This window comes from Rhea pennata, chromosome 3, assembly GCF_028389875.1.
Source record: "Rhea pennata isolate bPtePen1 chromosome 3, bPtePen1.pri, whole genome shotgun sequence".
Taxonomy (NCBI): domain Eukaryota; kingdom Metazoa; phylum Chordata; class Aves; order Rheiformes; family Rheidae; genus Rhea; species Rhea pennata.
The window spans coordinates 31,240,241-31,259,233 of NC_084665.1; the positions used below are offsets into that span (position 1 = coordinate 31,240,241).

Below are 18,993 nucleotides of genomic sequence, written 5' to 3' on the forward strand. Positions count from 1 at the left end.
AAAGAGATTGTACCTTCTGATGCTGAAACACTCACCTGCTGTGCATGTACATGTTGTGCATCTCACTGCCTATGCTGTGTTAGTGCTTGAGAATTATTATTCTTCTCCTCTAAAAAATCAGTCCTCTCCTAAATTCATGATAAGCAGAGCCGAGAGCAGAGCTTTTAGGGTAATTTTTTGCTGTGAATTCTGATTAGGAAACTGAAATGTTCACCCAGGAAAGCTAGAAAAGTAACTTGAAATACTGTTGTATAGCAGAAAAATGCAACAGCAGAGCAATTTCAGTCTCAGGGTTGTTAATTCAAGTTTCAATATCTGTACTTTTGGAGAGATGATCAACAGAATGACAGAAATACTCCTTCCTATTGAGGATGGGGTGTGCATAATAAGAAAGATATGAAAGTGGATAAGAGACTTAGCACTGTCCTGCTCCGGGAACCAAGCTGCTGCTAAATCTTTTGTTCAGACTCTCTAATGGCATGATATTTTGCTAAACAATCTAGATTAATTTTCAGTTGGCTAACCTGGAAATGTCCTAAAAAGAACTAAACCAAAACAAAAGAAGCTGGAGTTTGAGCAGAACGCAATTTCTGATATTTAGAACTGGCAATTATGTGTTTGGTGGATGCCACAAAAAGCACTCGTTCTGTTGGGATCAAACATGGAAGTATTTAATGTAAAAGTGATTAAATGAATATTCTGATACATTAGATAAGGGTCATCATCTAGAAAGTTGTGTAAGGCAGCCTTCTTACTTCTGTGCACCGTCGCCGGCAGCTGGAAGAGCAGTAGTATCCCCTTGGGAGTAGCAGCACCACTGGGAGCAGGAGCTCCCAGCTTGGTGGCAGACAGTGTACCACAGCTTGGGGGTCACAGCTCTAAGCTGTAGCACAATCCCTTTGCGTCAGCATCATTTTATATTTGTGATGAAGGCACAGCGAAAGGATAGCAATGTTGGGAATTAGTATGGCTGCTCATAGGAATGTGAATTGATGCTTCCTTTTCCTGTTGGCGCCCACTCACATCCAAACTGTTGACTTTGGAGAGGTTAAAATGGAAATGTAAGATGATTCAACTTCAGTAAGTGTTAGAAAAAGTTAACTTAGCAAATGTGCATCAAAGACATTCCCTGGCCTGCAGTCCAAACCTTTTTTATGTTTGGAAAACTGAACTGTATCTTTAATTTGAAGCACAGTAAAGATGGCAACATTTTTCAGAAGAACAGTCGTGCCGAAACTACTCATTCAGAGCCACTCTCTCTATAGCCAGGATGAAGAGCCTAACGGAGGGCAATGCCTGCATCTTCTGTAGAGTCTCTTATATTACGCTGGTGGGTAGAATAGCTAAGTTTTGTGATTTCCTTTATTGAAAAACTGACTGTTTGGTGATAGCCTTAAGCTCTAGCTTCTGAAATCGTAAGACCATCTGAGATCGATCAGATTTTCTTCTAAAAGCAAAGCTGTAATTCTCATTGGTTCCAGAGAGAAATCAGAGAGACAACACAAGGGCCTGTATTTTTGCTTAAAGCAAGCAAAGATGATATTTAAACCCTACAATAATTTTGAGAGAGCTCATCATGATTTTGGATGTTTCAGATCAGTAATATTGAGCATTGCAAAAAGAACAAAAGCATGGCTCTAAAACCGCACTCTTCTGAGTATGTGATAGGGCCAGAAGCTTTGATGCTATTCTTGGTAGTTTTTCCTTACCAGCTATATGTCAGTATTGTTAGTGTTTTTTGCAGAGGTCAGTGCCAGAATGCTAGTCCACCTGGATCCTGAATTTGATCTAGTCTGGCAGTTTCTGTGCTTCTCAAGTAGGGTGGGAAAGTCATGCATTTTTTTCTTTTTCTGCATCCGCTTTTTGTAATGAGTAAAAAGTCAGTGAAACACTTCTAGCCTCCTCCAGGAAACATCTCTGATAAGTATAGCATTTAGGCACTTAATGAGCAGGATTAATGCACATGCTTAAAGTTAAGCATATTTTTAAATGCTATGCTTTGAATCTGAGTCTTAGAGTAGATGATTAAAGAGAAACAGCAAACATTTATGAATTTCTGGACTCCTATCTATAAACTGTGTAATCTGCAGGCTTGGACTCACTTGTGGGAGGCTAATTAACTGCCATCTTCTGCTGCTTTTGCTCATCCAAAGCAATGCCACATCTTGTCTTTTCTTCTACAGTCCTGCACACCAGATACTGTGAGCCAGACCCAAACTGCAATGTTGTGCGACATTCTTCTAGATATGATGCTTACAGACCTACCTGCTGTGTAAAGCCAGCACACATTTAGTTTATTACTGTTTTCAAGCCTCACTGTTCTACTGAGTGCTTTTTGTTTTTCCTTAAACAGACCAAAATGGGGTGGTTACCTAGTGGTTACTTGCAAACAGTTACTATTTGTAGCAAAATTTATTTCTAGTCCTCTGTCATGGAGAACAGCTTGAAAACGTGAACTTTGAAGTCATAAGCATCAGAATTAAATAAAAAGAACTCAATATATACTTGTATAACCTAATTACATTGCAGTGTCTTATGAGAGTTTGATGCAATTCAAATAACTATATGTGAGTATTTAGGATTGGCAACATTGTTTTCTATAGCTTAACAGATCTGATTCATTTTACATAATTTGGGAAAAATATTTTGTAGACAAGCTGATAAGAGATAAGAGAAGAAATAATGAGCCAGGAATTTGTCCAGCAGGCCTTGAGCAGTTAACAGAATTGACATTATCTCTTCATCGTTACGACTAAATTTAAAAGAAATAGCATCACGTAAATATCTCCATTATTATATAAAATTGATTATAGTTCCATGTGTATATGTGGGTTCATAGATGTATATGTGTGTATTTATTGCGTATTACTACATTTTGATTCTCTTCCCTTTTTCCTATTTCTGCCTTTTTCTTCTCTCAACCTCTTTAGGTTTCGGTTTTTTGGTTGCCGGCTTTTCCTTTTCCAGAACTGTAGCATTTGTTTCATCCCTTTCTTGACGCAAATCCTGCTGTCGCCTAAAGTGTAGCTTCAAGCAGTCCTTTGTGCAACTAAAAGAAATTAGCTAAATAGCACTGTTTTAATTAATTTCAGGACCGCCTCTTTTTCGTCATGGAATATGTAAATGGAGGAGACCTAATGTTTCAAATCCAGCGCTCACGCAAATTTGACGAGCCTCGATCCCGCTTTTATGCAGCAGAGGTCACATCAGCACTCATGTTTCTTCATCAACACGGCGTCATCTACAGGTACTTTTTTGATCAAAAATAAAGTATTCCTGAGGCTTAGGGCTGGTGTTGGCTGAAATCCTCTGTCTCTTAGCAACCAGATTTAGATTAGTTGTTTGTTCCAATTTGCTTACATGGAACTTTTTTGGCTGTTTATCATTCCGAACGTTAACATCTGAATAGCCGCTGTAGCAATCGCCAGCTGTGTGTGCCAGTTTTGTATTATAGTACAAATAAAGGTTTTTTGAAAAAGCTTGGCACAGCATGACCCAGAGGTGACCTCTCTGCAGATCCGCGCAATCTCTTCACTTTCCTCTCTGTGCCATAGATTTCCTCTCGTTTTCTAACTCCCTGCCACTTCCTGAGTTTGTTTGTCCTAGTTGTCTCCAGTCTGATAGAGCCGGGATAGGAGTTTGCAATGCTTTACTTTGTGCCCCTTCCTCTTAGCTGTTTGAGCGAAGCCTTAGTCACCAGCAGGAAGTAGCTCCGTGCAGACAGTTTTGATTTGCTTGCAAGTGCCCCTCATCTATTTGCAAAAAAAGTCCTAGAATCTCTAGTCTTGAGCACATGTGCACACACAAAAATGTTCATATTCTTGCTACGCTGCGAAGAATGTATTTAGGGGTAAACACTTATTAAAAATAAAGGATCACTTTGGAAATTTGCACCCTGCTGTCAATGTGTTTATTAAGTATTTATCTTGGGATGCCACCCTTCCTCTCTTCTTTACTTGTTTTTAGCAGTGTATTGTTACTTCAGATAAATTCAGGCTCTTACAGGCAGAATAGTTTGTCAGTTTTGTGATGTAGGTCTGTTCTGTCTTACCAAAAACCCTGAATACTATGAATTTGATTGAGATTTGATGTTCTTGCCCTCTTTGAGGTTATCAGTTTTGATTTTGGGGTGACAAGCAGTCTTAGATTTCTTAAGTAATAGCTTCAAGAGAGGATGTGGAATTTATCAAATCCATGGATTCATTTTTAATGCTGCTCTTGAGAGTATTAGAAATTGAAAGAATTTCAATTAATTTTAAGTAAATAATTTTTAGTAACCAGGACTGGGCAGCAGCTTTCATCAGAAGTTGTTGGCTTTCCCACCAACAGGAATTCTGAGTGAAAGCTCTCACAGAATAAATTTCCTTTCCAGAGACATCATGAACAGCAGGAGATTGTATCTTCTAAGTATAACAGCTCTGTGAAAATATTCTTTTAGTCAGAAATCCAGTTTTCTTTAGAAAACTTTTTTTGCTAGCTGTGACTCTTCATCTCCATCTTCTCTTGGCACTGGTATGGTGTTTGATGCACACTATTTGACTTTTTTCACTAACTTTGTATAGGTTGGTTTTCAAAGATCCAACTATATTTCTAAATTTTGGTACCCTTATAACATTTATTTCTCTTTCTCTGTAGAAGAAGGTAGCAACTTCAGAATTCCATAAAGAATCTATAATAAAGGCACAGACAAGTTTGGTGCTTTAAAAAGTTAAGGATTTTGAGGGTTTGTTTCCGTAAAAACACTGAGATAATTCCCATTTCCTAAAGGTGGTATTTACACACATTGTAATTAACAGTCAGTTTAATGATCACAGTGAACCAGTCACACAGAAAATCTGCATTGGTAAAATTACCTTCCTCCTGCTCTCCATGTGTGTGCATCCATTCTAGCTGTTCCCTCCCACCTCCCATCCTTTCACACACATTCCCTTTTCTTGCCTCTTCCTCCGTTTTGCCATATTTTCATGTGTAGCTTCTGCTTGTGTTGGCTCCAAGCTGAACTGAATGACTTTGTGCACATGCAGTCTATCTTGGACTTTTTACTGTGCTCAGAATGGTTTGATCCCAAGAGAAATATCATTATGATGGAGCAATGCTTTGTAATTTAAAGTCTGCAAGATATGTTCAACTGTTGATTCAGAGGGCGATGCTGGCATGGCTTTATTAGTGGCATGTTATATTAGGTGAATTAACAGATGAGGCAAAAGAGGAGAAATAATATGGTTTGTAGGATGAAAAAAAAAGAAAGAAGAAAACATTAGGAACACATCTGGTCTTACTCAACTTTGGCACAGGCTTGTGGATCTGCATATGATTATATCCATAAGAATAGCTCATTTTCCCATCTGAGGATTCTGAGAGTTTCAACAATACATAACATGTATATCCCAGTTACTTTATAAAATACAAAGAGAAGGAAGAAATTAGAGACTATCTGGCAAAAAATTAATCATAAGAATATGTCACAGTTCATTCATAGTGTGCCAAGACTTAGGAGAATACGTATATTAGAATACAGTTGTCTTGCACAGAACAGTTTCAGCCTGATTATTCAGTACCTCGCTGCATCTTTTATTGCAGTATTAAAAATGCATTGGCATCGAGTCACTCCTGTACATCACCAAAAGCTGGTATTAGCTGCCAAGCAAGGAAAGGAAAGGAGAAAAAAAAAAAAAAAAAAAAAGAAAAGAAAACCTGTGCTCTTGAATAACTACTAGTCATAACTACCTATCCTACCTTCAGGTATTTTAATAAAGAATACTTGTCTTCCAAGTAATTATATCTCTAGAAAAAGTGTTGTGGTGTGAAATTAATGGTTATTCTCCAAAGTGGGAAATGCTGCTTGTGTGGGCAATACTTCAAGGAAAGTGGAAATATATAAATAAACAAAGATGTTTGATGGAAATGCAGGTTTCAAAATAACTGCTATGCCTTCTGATCTTTTTTCAGCCATGTGTGTGGAAGTATTTGTTTGGAGCTAAACATAGCTATACTTTTGGAAGTAAATAACTAGCTTTGGCTAGTGCTTTAGCTTGTTGGTTAGATTTTAGAAAGTGCTACTATGATGATACCGAATGATCATCTTTTTTAATAACTAGTTTATCCTCGTTTCCCCAGAAGTTCAAAGGGAATGCTAGTTCCCTGTTTGGCAATGGAAATTATTCTTTAAGTGCACATCTTTGCAACTGGCACAACAGCAGCTCACAGACTCGTCCAATTATCTGTGTGTTCATTGGAATTGTGTACCTTGCTGTCGTTCATAGAGTTTATGTTGGAAATAAAGATTTAAGTTCACCATTTTTATAAGGAAAGGTTCTACTGTTACTAAATTTATCCTACTTGATATAAAAACTTTAGAATAATTTACACTATGGAATTTTTAAGTGTCTGTGTTACTTTTGTGTCAAAACACGTCAACATCAGTTCAATACGTTGCTCTTTACTGACTTTTTATATTTCTGTGCTCATTACACAGTTATATGTAAAGGTAGCATGTTCTCATTTAACCTGGAGTTGTTGGGCTGAATGCAGGTATTTGTGTGTGTGTGGCTCTGGCTCTCATTGTGGGAGTTCAAACAAGGTGAGCACAAGTAGCCCGTTCTGGCCTTAAATACATACAAAGACTTCTTATTTCCCCAGTTGAGGACATCAGCATTAGAATAGGGTACCACTTCATTAAAATAAATGCCTGTGCCCCTAGTTAGTATTTGATTTAAAGAACAACCATGTGAGCAACGTAACTTGTTTCAGTGAAGACTTGAGGAGCCAAGGTTAGCCATTGCAATGAGCTTTACCATGTTTCAGCACCATTCAAGTAATTAAACAGAGTATTCTTACTGAAATACTAAATAAACGTGAAAAATCACTGGCAAATTCGTGCCACCTGCTTTGCCTTAGCTCATTCTTCTGGTTTGGAATCTAACATCTGCGTAGAAGATGTTGCCTTCAAGTTGTACTGCACCTGGTCGCAGGGGAGTCCTCATCTGTTGCTTGGGCTATCATCTTCCTCAGTGATCTGGAGTAATGATTCAGTCTGTAACTTACTGTAGAGTTTTGAGGCTGTGTGCACTTTGTAATTAGTATGTTATCTGTGACGAAGGCTGTATTAACACTGAGTGGAGGAGAATGTGAATATAAATATGCTGATGCCAGCCCTTGAGTACCTCCAGGTGCAGGTACACTACCAATTCGTCTGAATGCTAGTTGAATCTTTCCTTGGCTGATCGGTTTTTCAAGCAGTCCGATTTCTCAGGGCAAACCACACCAGTGTTTCAGAAAGAACAACTACATAAAATTAAGAACACTTTCATTAGCATGTTTTTTTGTGAAATGCAGAATATTTAGAAAGTCTGACTTTAGTGGTGTATGATTCAGTGCACCCGTGGCAGAGTAATGAGGAGTTATATTTACACCGATGAAAATGTTGCATGGTCAGTGGTTAGCATGTTAAAAGTCATCATTCTCCCAAGTTACCTCCCTGGGTTATTTCTGAATGGTAGCAGCCAAATAAAATGATTGAAACGCATGCCATACTCGCCCCCCCCCCTTTTTTTTTGGCTTTTTGAAATACAGAACTAAAACTCAGAGGGACTTAGGCAGGGAGCACATTTGTTTCAGGTTTTTTAACTATGTAAAGATCATCTTACGGCAAATCTAAACCATTAAGGGTTGAATTGCTTCTTGGACTATGACTCATGGAGGAGGTTAAGATAGACCTTGTACCTTTACGAAGCTTATTCAGACTGAAGTGTGGGGATATGCTGGGCTCTACCCTTTCCCCGCATAAATTGCCTGTTGCAAGAATCTGCTGCTTCAGTTTGCTTCTGGCTCAGGTGAGCAACAAACTATTTCCATCACCTTCAGTAAAAGCAGGAAGCCGGGAGTGACTTGTGGTGCTGCAGGTGTGTCCGAGTCCCCGTGCGTCCAGGGACTGCTGCTGGCATGATGCCGCCTACCTGCTGCTCCTGGCCAGTTTGTGCCCAGGGGCACACGCGTGCTCTGCTCTATGCTGTCTGATTTCTGGAGCTGAGTGCAAGCTCTGATGGGACTTTATTTGGTGGCCTTCTGCCCTCTTTGCACTTTCTCGTCGTGAATCTAGGCAGGCCAGCAGTCAAGAAACACATAAATAAGCAGGATGTGTTCCCCGCAGGAAAAGGCAGCGGGCTGGGGTGGAGAGGAGCTGGGCCGAGGGAGATGTGAAGCAGGAAGAAGGGCTGGTTCCCAGGCTTCTGGCAGCCTGACCGAGGGAGGCCACCCTGCCATCTGCCCAGCTTATGTATTGTGCTCGAAGCCGCTGCTGTATACGAGAGCCTTTGACAAGATTTCCAGCTGTGGAAGGATGAGTAAAGACTGTGGGAATAGGATATGAACCAAGTGGTCTTGCCAACAGGCAAATGCTTTCTAAATTTCTCCTGGTTTTGGAGCGTAAGAAAGTCCGTAGTTGGCTTTTGTGTAGGAGTTGGGTGTGCAGAGGCGCAGCACTGGGCAGCTAGTGTTTCGAAGAACAGAGAGGCAACATTGCCCTCGTTTGGGGAGTGACAAGTTACTTCCAGGGCTTGTTCCTGGTAGCAAGGTCAGCATTGTTTTTTTGGTTCGTGTTTATTTGGTGCAAGGTTTTCTTGTTTAATGACCGTTTGTATAATGCTGTATTGTGTAAATAAAGCTATGACCTTTACCTTCTGATAACAGTATAGGAGTGAGTTAATGTTAAATGAGAGAGGGCAGGGAGTGGGAATCTGCCAGGGTTAGTGCCAAGTTTACATTCCTGCAAGGGCAGCCACGTTCCGGTATGCTCTGTAGAAACGGCGACAGCCCTTCTTAACAGATAACAGCAGCAAAACATTATAAAATTTATTTATATTTGTTTCTGGATGGATGTCAGTGATTTTAGGTTGATGGATGTTTGTGCTTTTATAACAGGAAAAATGTGTGTTACCTTTCTGCATTTGATAAGATTTTAAGTGAGAGAAGCATATGCAAAACAAAAATCCACTAGAATTACGGCATATTTAATATTGAAATTTATTGAAGTAAGACAATCCTTGTAGTTTTTCCTAAAATTCTGAGATGTAGCTTTATTTCGACAGAAACATGCGCACCAGTTCCAAATTCACATTCCTCAAACAATTTTCTAAAGGAAGGAAAAAAAATACATTCTGTTTTGCGTTGGTTTAAAACTCTGGAAGTGTTTCCTAAATATAATTCTGCTGTGAACTAGCAAAGTTAGGACTGAATTTTGCTGTGCCCTTCTGCCATGTTTGTTTTCAAGCAACGAAAAATACTTCTGTAACTCAGTTGTAGGGTTGTTGACACTATGTCATGTTCAGGGTGAGGCTTTGCCCCTTCCCTTGCTGTTGAACGCATCTGCCGTAGTTTCACAGTAATAGAGGAAAAGGCACTGTATTCGTGGTTCTAAGGTGGCAGGCATTTCGCAAAGTTTTGCCACGTTCTTGAGATGCAGCAGAGAAGCTGGAGAGTACTGCAAAATGTTAGATCAAAACATGTAAGCAACTCTGTATTTAGTGTTTGTAAAACAGTGAGATTAAAGGTACTAAGCAAACTTGTAAAGAAAATTTGGATGCTACGCTGCTGAAGACATTTGGATACCACTTCTCCCATCTTTTGGTCAGAACCTAGCTACTTTTGGCTCCGGGTTTACATTTACTCTCTTTTCTCCCCCTTTCCCCTGCCCTTTCTCCCTCCTTGTTGTAACAGGCCTATCGCTTAGTGCTCCAGCAAACATTTCTGCATGCAGATCACTCCTGTGCTCGTAGGCTGAGTTTGATTGCGTGAGACTATTCATGCACGTTAAGCGTGCAGCATCCTACATGATGTGGGGCCCTTGGTATGACTGCTCAAATTGATTTTTTTTTTATTTTGAAACAGAAAAGTGTTATGTTATAGAAAGCACAGTTATTAAAAACTGTAATAACATATGCTATTTTGTTTACCTTTGCAAAAGACTATGGAAAATGAGAACTTAAGAAATCTGAAGGCTAACTTAACAGAGTTATCATTTAAACTTTTGAAAACTTTAAAAATGGAGCTGACTACTTTTACTCAAGTGTAAGAAAACAGAAATAATGTTCTTTGGGAGGAGAGGTTAGCTAAAATGGCCTAGTGAGCTAAAACAGAGAAAGTAAGAAACCTAACGTTTTGGGGAGTGCATCAAAGTCTTTACTGCTACCAGAATAAACAGTGCAAGAGTTACGTCAGAACAACCTCAGGTAGACTAGATGCCGTCTAACTGGGGGAATTGGAAAGTGGAACAAATTGGAGCAGGTGGCTACGCTGCAAGCAAACTGAAAGGTTGAGAGGTAACGAAGCCAGAACACGGAAGAATTAGTTGCCCTCTTGTATTCAGGCTTAATGCTCACCCTGTCCACCACTGCCAGTGTTTCACGGAGTCCAAAGAAGCAGCTGCCAAGAGTAGCAGGCTTTGACAGAAATATGTTGTCCTTAGTGATGGAGCTTGATGTCACAGTTTTAATTAAGGCTTGGTACCCAAGCCGCACTGGCTCGGTAGGGGTCTTAGATTGCTCCTGCCAGGCAGTGGCCAAGAGCAGGAGCTCCTGGCTGCGAGAAGAAGTGCCCACGGCCCAGACGTACCTGCTGCGCCCGGCCCCGGAGCTGCAGGGCAGAGTGCCCAGCTCAGGTGTCGCTCCTGCAGAAGGGTCCTGCGGTGCCATGTGGACCTACCTTGTCTCAGCAGCACTGAGCACGTTCCCAGCGCCGGCAAAACGCGCAGGGGAGGCAGACGAGGAGCCGAGTTCAGGGTGAAGGGCGGTGAGGCCGAGGCTGGCTTTTGCTGAGATCCCCCGACCGCCTGTGCCGTTTCTGCGCTGGGATACTTTCGGGGAGGACTGCAGTGGGCGAGCCACTCTGCTGCCACTGCCAACCTGAATTTTGCCTCCCTCACCTTTTTTTAGAAGCTTTGAGCTCATCCTCGAGGTAATGGTTAATAATGTATTTGAGTGAAAGTATGATGGTTAAATTTTCACATAGATTTTTCATTAAATTGCTGAGGAGGCCTTTAAATGAAGGGGAAAATAAAGCAAAACTTAGCTAAACAAATGTAGAAATTAACCACAGAGCTTGAAACTCCACTAATTTAAAAATACGTTGACTGCTTACGTTGGCAGTATAATGATCTGATTTCAAAGAAATTCCCACAGTAATATGCAGCATATGAGTGGAAGCCTGAGCGGCAGTTCTTGCTTCAGGGTACAGGTCAGACTCATGTCCACTCCTTGCCCACTGCTATGAGAATTTATTTCCAGTTTTACAATAACAGGAGAGAGAGAGAAAAAAAAGTCTTTGGGGGGATAATACCAATATGTACATAAGTATACTTTTTCCTCCAGAATTGGATTGACACTTGCTAATGTGCACAACTCTCAGAAAATACAGTCCTTGAAAGTATGTCAAATACGAGTAATGCTTATAGACATATACATAAACATTGATAAAGAATGTGTTCATTTGTTCTGACAGTGGCAGTTCTAAAAATATTCCTGGCCAAGTATTTCAGTATTAGCACCTGTGATTGCAGTCCCCCCAGAGGGGAGGGAAAAGATGGGGTAGCTTTGACAGATAGATAGCTAATTTAGTGACTGGTACAGGTTTTATACCTGGATATAAAACTGAAAGAGCAATTCTGGAACATGTCTGGAGCCTACATAATACAGAAGTAATATCCTAAAAAAAGAAAAAAAGAAAAGAAAACCAGACCACTAATAACCTAAATTGAAGAACTTCATGTGTTCGAAGTGTGGAATATTAAGGATAAAATTAAGTAGAAACAAATAAACATTACAGCACTCAGCGGGTATTTACTTGATTTATTATACAGTTTCCAAGGGAGATCCTATGCCTATTAGCACCCATTTAAAAAAAAAATGCCTAAATATATTCTAACAAACATAAATAATGAGTCAGATGGAATTGCTATGGTCAATTAAGTGGGTAATGGATATTTAAAAGGTTCCAAACATCAATAAATCTGAAACAGCTCTGAAGGAGTACTTGTAGAACAAAAATAATACGCACTTAAGAAACTGCCTGAGTACATATTTGCCTAAACTTAACCACCAGGAGGAGGACAGCAAGCATTTATGGTACTGTATGCTGAGGACATAAAATGATGTACCAAATGTGTGGAAGTTCATTAGCTGAAAATTTGTGATAACTCCAAAGGGGGCGATGCAGTTTATTATGCTACATAGATATTATAATGAGGCCCTCATTCTCATTTACATGAGAACCTTTAAATACCTGATAGAGTAAAAGGATCCTTGGACTGTAAACTGGGGAAGTGGACCTTCACTCTGCAGTACACCCTTGGTGCAAGGTTGAAGGCAGTCTTTGGCAGTCTGGTGGAAGCTGCCTCTGTGATGGTTTCCACAGATGATGAGGGAGAAATGCTGAGAGTCAAGACGAGAGAATCCCTTTCGGCAACGCTATTCTTTAGGCTGATTCTACTTTCAACCTTTGAAGTTTCACTAAGGAAAAATGAGGGGACCTTTTGTCCGCCTCTACAAGAGCATAGTGACACACTTGAACACACAGCAGGAGAAACTGTTCCTCATTTTCTGTCAGTGACCTGAGCAGAAGAAGATTTAGCTAAGGAGTCTGAAACATCTGCAGACTGAGTTGAAATCATTCCATCCATGAGCAGAAGAGTTTGAAGAAGTTTGAAATGGTGTCCTGGAAACTACATGCAATTCTCTGTGTAGTGATGATAGTTACAACAAATTAGCTGATACTAGTGTGGTAGATCTTAAAAAGGCACAGATATGTCAGTGATGAACGTGGTACAAATCTTTACCACTACAGCTTGCTTCCCTCTGGCTCAGCCACAGGTCTTTGCAGTTAGGCCAAGATAATTGTCTATATGAGCCCAATCTGAGAGAGATTTGATCTAAAAAAACCAAAATCCTGCAATGGAAAATGTGTTTTATTTTTCAACATCTCTTATTTCATAGAATCAATTTTAAAAGCAGTCAAACAGTTATGTTAGCCAAATTGCAGGGATGCTAACATTGGCTATGAGAGAAGGTGGAACGAACCATGCCTGGGGCAAAGTGGGCAGGTTGAACTGGATCATCACTAGTGGAGACACTCAAAGCTCTGAATACAAGGCTGAGAATCATGCTGTTGTCCCCCTTAGTATTTCATTTATTATAGAGTCAACTTTTAACACAGTATTACAGATTTGCTTCAGAGACTGTAAACTAGTATTCACATTTGTTTCAGGGCTGGGCAACACTGAGTTTAATATATCATATACGTGTCTTTGGGATATGGCACAACTTCTGCAAATTCTCTCCCATTTTGTTTTTAATGTGTTTTAATTGTTTTTCTCAGAGATTCATTTGTTTATGCATTTATATTTGGAGTGCAGGATGTGATAATACGTAATAAAATTATATGATGAATGTGATTACAGATTGACATGGAGGTGTAGAGGCTGCTGTCTTATGTATGAAAGACTGATTCTTTGAAAATCATGATTCTTATTTACAGTAAAAACTTTCTGATATGTGCTGAGCAAAGCAGTTTTACAGTGAGATTAAATTGTACTCAGTGTACTCAGTTTAAGACTTAAGAAGAATGCAAAGAGACCTTGTTGAACATTATAATTTAATGAAATTTTATGTAAAATAGTTCTTTTGTAAACTGTGCTATTATGTTTCTTGCTAGTATTGCCCACGTAACTATTGGGGAGTTTTGTAGGATAATTTCTGATCTTGAGAGTGTAGAGTCTGGTTAGCAGGTCTCTGAAGTATTATACTGCAGGCGAGGCAGAGAAGTTTTGAAAATAATTCCTCAGGCTCAAATTCAGTTTTTTTTAATGTTGAAGAAATTGTTCAGGAACATCTCATTTTGTTTGCATTGTAATCTTGCTGAGATCAGTATTTACAACCAATGGCTAACCAAAAATTTGCAAATGTTACAGATTACGATCGTCCTTTAGTCTCCCAAGATTTATATTCAGAATTACCTCTCTTTTTTCATTTTGGCTGGGTTATGAGACTCTTGGTAGCCTCTCAGTCTTTACAAGTGACAGTAAATTGGTAGAGCACTCTTGCTATTCTTGGTGTTGGTGAAGGTGAATGACCTGTAAATTCCCTAAGTCTTGATGTGCTGTTTGTCGTGTGATTAACACACTTGAGTCATCTTTCCATTGCATTCATATTAATTAAAAATAGCAGGCGTTTGTATGAGTGTATTTGAAATGATGGTATTGTTGTGTTGGTGCTACAGCCAAGGAGGGTCCTGTAATGTTTCTGCAGGAGATGGGGGCTCCAGGGGCTACGTTCGAAACAACGCTGGAACTGAAGCTTACTGCATGGGAAGATACTCTTTAAAAATGTTTGTAAAACAGATTTCATAGGCTGGGGGGAAATATAATTTGATTTCTCTACACAACTGTAGCTTTAGAAGTCTGTCCTGTAAACTATAGCTGCTTCGTGGTAACGTGTGTAACCCTTTTTAACTACAGCTGGAAGCGGGGTTCGGTGTTAGAACTGTCAGAGCAAAGCACAGGCTTCTCTGACCTCCATCTGGAAGCAGCAGTAGAGTTTTGTTTTCTATAGAGTTCAGCATAAGAGTGGCAACTCATGTTCTCTCAGGCATCTTCTTACAATACATATAAATAACAAAGATGCTTCTTGATTTTGCCAGAATCCCTCCACTATAATAATTCTCTGCCAAATTGAAAATTGTTAACTATACAGAATTTTGAAACAGACACATGTATCTGTGTAGCAGAATTCATTTAGAGGTTAAAAACCAAAAAGATTTAACTCAATGTTTTTACAAGAATTTCTGCAGAAAACTGTTAAACTTCTGTTGAATGCTGGTGTTTTGATCCTTCTTAAATTCAGCAGGGTTAGATAAGTTTTTAAATTAAGAGCGTGAATATCCTTTGCCAGTTCAGATCCCGTGGTTGTGTAAAAAGACACCAGGCATGTGAACTATGCTACTGAAATCAGAATAGGAGCAGAAATTATTAAAATCTTTCCTCTAGTGATTCCATATAAGTAAACATTTTGTTGGGAGCAGCATTCCTGCTGAGTTACATTATTTTATTTATGCTATATAAATTATTTAATCCATTCTGCGTAATATTGCATGCACTGCTCTGTGGAATGGCTCTCCATAAAAAGACCCAAGAGGCTGAACTGAGACCAAAGCGAGGCTGGAAAAATCAGTATGTGTACAAAAGTTCACTGCAGCGTCTTTTTGTTTTTTTCTTTTGACAAGAAAGCATTCTTCTCCATGGAAACGTGATATGGAGCTTTAACAGGAGTCTGCTTACTTCTAGGAGGTGTATTCGAGCCTTGCTAAGGAGACCCTTGGGAGCATAGGGAAGAGAATTGTGATAGATTTGTTTCTTTTTATAAAAGGAAAGACTGTATGCAAAAACCTTCAGCAACCCTTTTCCTTTACGCTGTCTGTGTATTACGAAGTTGCAAAGGGCCTTGGCTATTATAAAAAAGGCACTGAATGCCGGTTCATGCTGGCACGTTAATGGCTTGCTTCCAGGACATGTTTCTGATTACCTGAGTTTGGCCATTTTATTCTATGCCCTGTGTTGTGATTGCCAAACCAAGATGATTTTCTTGGAAACATCTTCTTTAAACATCTATAGAGAGTTTTGATGATAAAAAGAAAAAAAAAAGAAAGAAAATGAAAATCAATTCAAGCTATAAGTCAGCTCCTAACATCACTAGATTTTCACTTTTTCTCTAAATCCAATGGTAGTTCTGTCTGTTCTTGCTGCAAGCACAAAATAAACATTGTTAAAGAAGCAAAAGATTTGTGTTACCGTTTGCAAGTAGATTAAAATATTCTAGGAGTTCTTTGTCTTCACTGAGTGTTCTCTTCTTTAAGTACGTTGAGGTCTGGTGCCGTGAACAGCACAGAAGGTTTTTTAACTGGAAAATGAGCATTTATGTAAGTCTCGTTAGGGCTTTTTTTTTTTTTTTTTTTTTTTTGAGACAACCTTATCTGAATTGAAAAAAGAAACACTTCTAAAGTTCTGAAGCTTTTAAAATAAGAGAGTGGGAGGACAAGGCTTAAGGCAAGCTTTGGGTATCAGATGCTAGCACTGAGTAGCCTCTACTGTAGCATTTCTGTTCAATAGGTCACATATTCAAAATGTCGTAGTTGTATGATGAGTTGGCTTTCAGTCTTATCTCTACTGTTAGGCAGGCTGACACTCTCTAGTCCATAGCAGAACTGCACCAAAGCAGAGGGTTTTCTAAGTACCTGCTGGGAAAACCAAGTAGCACGCTTTTCTCTTCTTTACTGAGTCAATGATATAGTTGGAACTAGTCACTGGCTAGGAGGGAATCAAAATTTGTGTTACATTAGCAAGTAAAAGAATGTCAATTGGAACTTGTGGAAAAATGTGAAGGTTTACTCTAGAGTAAAATATTGTTGGAGCATCACACAGGGAAGCTATATAGCAGGTATATATTATGTGTCTGTACTTAGGGTGACGGTAGGATGACATTAATGGATTGGATTAAATTAATTTATGATGTCGCAGCTTTGATTTATTTTTAACAGTCATTTCAAAACTTAATTTCAATTTTAATAGGCAGCATTATGGAAGCAATAAGCTTGCAATTGAGGGAAGTTTTTGGCCCAGTATTGTGACTGAGTGAAAACCTGTCTACACTGATGTGCTTTTATCATACTAAAATAATAGTGGTATTGTTATGTGGCATGAGATTAATTGACCTTTAGGCTAGGGTAATTTTAAGCCTAAAAAGCTAAATGCTATTGAAGAAAACCATCTAAATCACAAATTCAGAAGGACCTATTTTATACCTCTGTGATTAAGAAAGAAAATCGGAGATCTGGGATGAGATCCAGAACTAAACCTCTCAAAGAAGGAGACTAAAGTAGTCAACTTTAGCTGATTAAAGATATTCTGATCTTGTTTTTCTCTGGTGTCTTGACCTTACTAAAGTTCACTTAGTATGTAATGGAAAAAACAACAGGTTTGATAGCAAAATGCAGGAAATGCCTTCAATCGTGGCTGATTACAGTAGCAGCTTTTCTTCTGTTGTTTTCATTTTTTAGAATACTCTTTCTGTATGCCTGAAACAATGTAGAATAGTAGTGCTTTGGAGCCCTTTATTTGGTGTTTCCAAGTAGGGCAATTAAATGTCTGGCTTTTCAATGGGTATGCATACCCTTCAGGACGCTGGGAGATTTTGCAGTCAGGAGAGTGCAATATGAGAAATGTGAGAAAAATGAAGAATTATTACCAGAGCATAACTTTAAAACCTAGCAAATTCTGTATGTGTACGTGTGGCAATTCCACGGTATGTAACATGCCAAATAAATGTAGGACCTTTTTAAAAATCTTCCTTTGCTTGGCTACATGCTACAGAAATGAAAGTTTCACCACTGATCTGAATGAGGACAGGATAAATCTCTAGTAAGACGCAGGAAGCAGGAAGAGAGCCATAATGAAAATATGCAACAGCTCAAATTCATCTCACCTAAATTTTGAATGTAATTGATGCTTCTAGGTCAGGAGCTTTCTTGTCCTAGACTGCATTTGCAGGTGGAGAAAGGCGGACATCTCTAGGAAGCTGTTGCAGGGCATATATTCTGTTCATCATCCGCTGTGTCTCCTATATGGCCATGGAGGGAGCCCGGGACAAACTGTGGTGCCTCAGTCAAAAGCCTGATGTTTGGTGGGATGAATCTGGGTCAGCATCCTGAAAAATGCATAGAAGAAAATTACCATCAGAACAGAGCAAAATGTTTCAGAAGTCTGGTTACTTTCGTGTTGAAGGTAAATCTAAAAACAGGATGACATCGTGGTTGATTACACAACATCCCTTTATTCTGTCTTTCCTGTTATCCATATAGGGCTGTAATATGTCCTTGTGGGTTATTATGAGTTATAAGGCTTCATTGCTGGGTTACTCAATTGAGGGGAACTATTTAAGATGCCATGTGGATAGACATGCATTTCTTGGCCATATGTTCGTGTATTCCACGTGAAAAAACTTTCCATGAAGGAGGGAAGCAAGGAAAAGAAAAAGAAAAGAATGTCAGTATTTTCAGTTATCCACAGAACCTGTATGCATGAAACCCAAGTATTGTTTTATTTTCTGCACGTTTGCATAATTTGCTTTGTGTGGGTGTTGAAATGATGGTGACTTTGGCATCTTTCCTACTAAGAGCACCCAAAAAAAATCCATTGCTCTTGTTTTCAAAAGGCAAACTTTTGAACTGATCCGAATGTAAAAAGTTCATTAGCATGCCTGTTGATAAAGTTGTTTTCTGAGGCTGTGCTAACATTTTACAGTATTCTGTTTTCTAAACTTGATCTGACAAGCTTTTCTAGCTTCATGCCATCCTTTCACTATCTTTCATCAAGTGGCTTTATCAAATAATGATTTAGAATTGTTTTGCTTAAAAGGATTATAAATGTACATAGTATGCACTTTTAGTTTGCACTCCACCTAACCTATTGTTACAATATACAAACTTATTCTTACGTTATTTGAGATATAAAAAAATAAGAACACAAAGCACTGAACCTCACAGAGTAAAGTACCTCAGCTTGAGTCTGCCCTTGGCTAAACCCAGGGAACTCTATTGTCTTCAGTGGGATCGCTGAGGAGTCAGTGAGGACAGGTTTTATCGCATTACGCATTTAGCAATGGCTTAACACAAGGGCTTTGTAGCGGAGGTTGAAATAGTAGTATGTTCAGTAATGGTAGAGAGTTCATCCTGTCATTTGCAGCAGAATATCTGGAGACAATTAGGAATTTTTCAACTGAAATCTTAAAAAAATTAGAAAAAGGTGAGTTTAATCAAACTAGCGATGGAGAGAAAAAAGAAAAAAGACAGAGCTATTAGTAGCCTTAATATCAGGCACTCGCATGTGAGGTAGGAGCCCCGAAAGATCAGCCATTTCAGTCTCAGCTAAGAGCAAGTCTCCAAGATTAGGACACT

At 39.1% G+C, this 18,993-nt stretch overlaps 1 protein-coding gene across 1 annotated transcript in view; it reads left to right on the forward strand.

Moving 5' to 3' along the window:
* The window catches only part of PRKCE (protein kinase C epsilon), a 295,199-nt gene that overhangs the window by 238,009 nt on the left and 38,197 nt on the right, over positions 1–18,993 (forward strand). Inside the window, exon 11 of the mRNA XM_062571924.1 lies at positions 3,093–3,247. Within this exon, the coding sequence (XP_062427908.1) occupies positions 3,093–3,247 (155 nt within the window). The remainder of the gene's footprint in view (positions 1–3,092; positions 3,248–18,993) is intronic.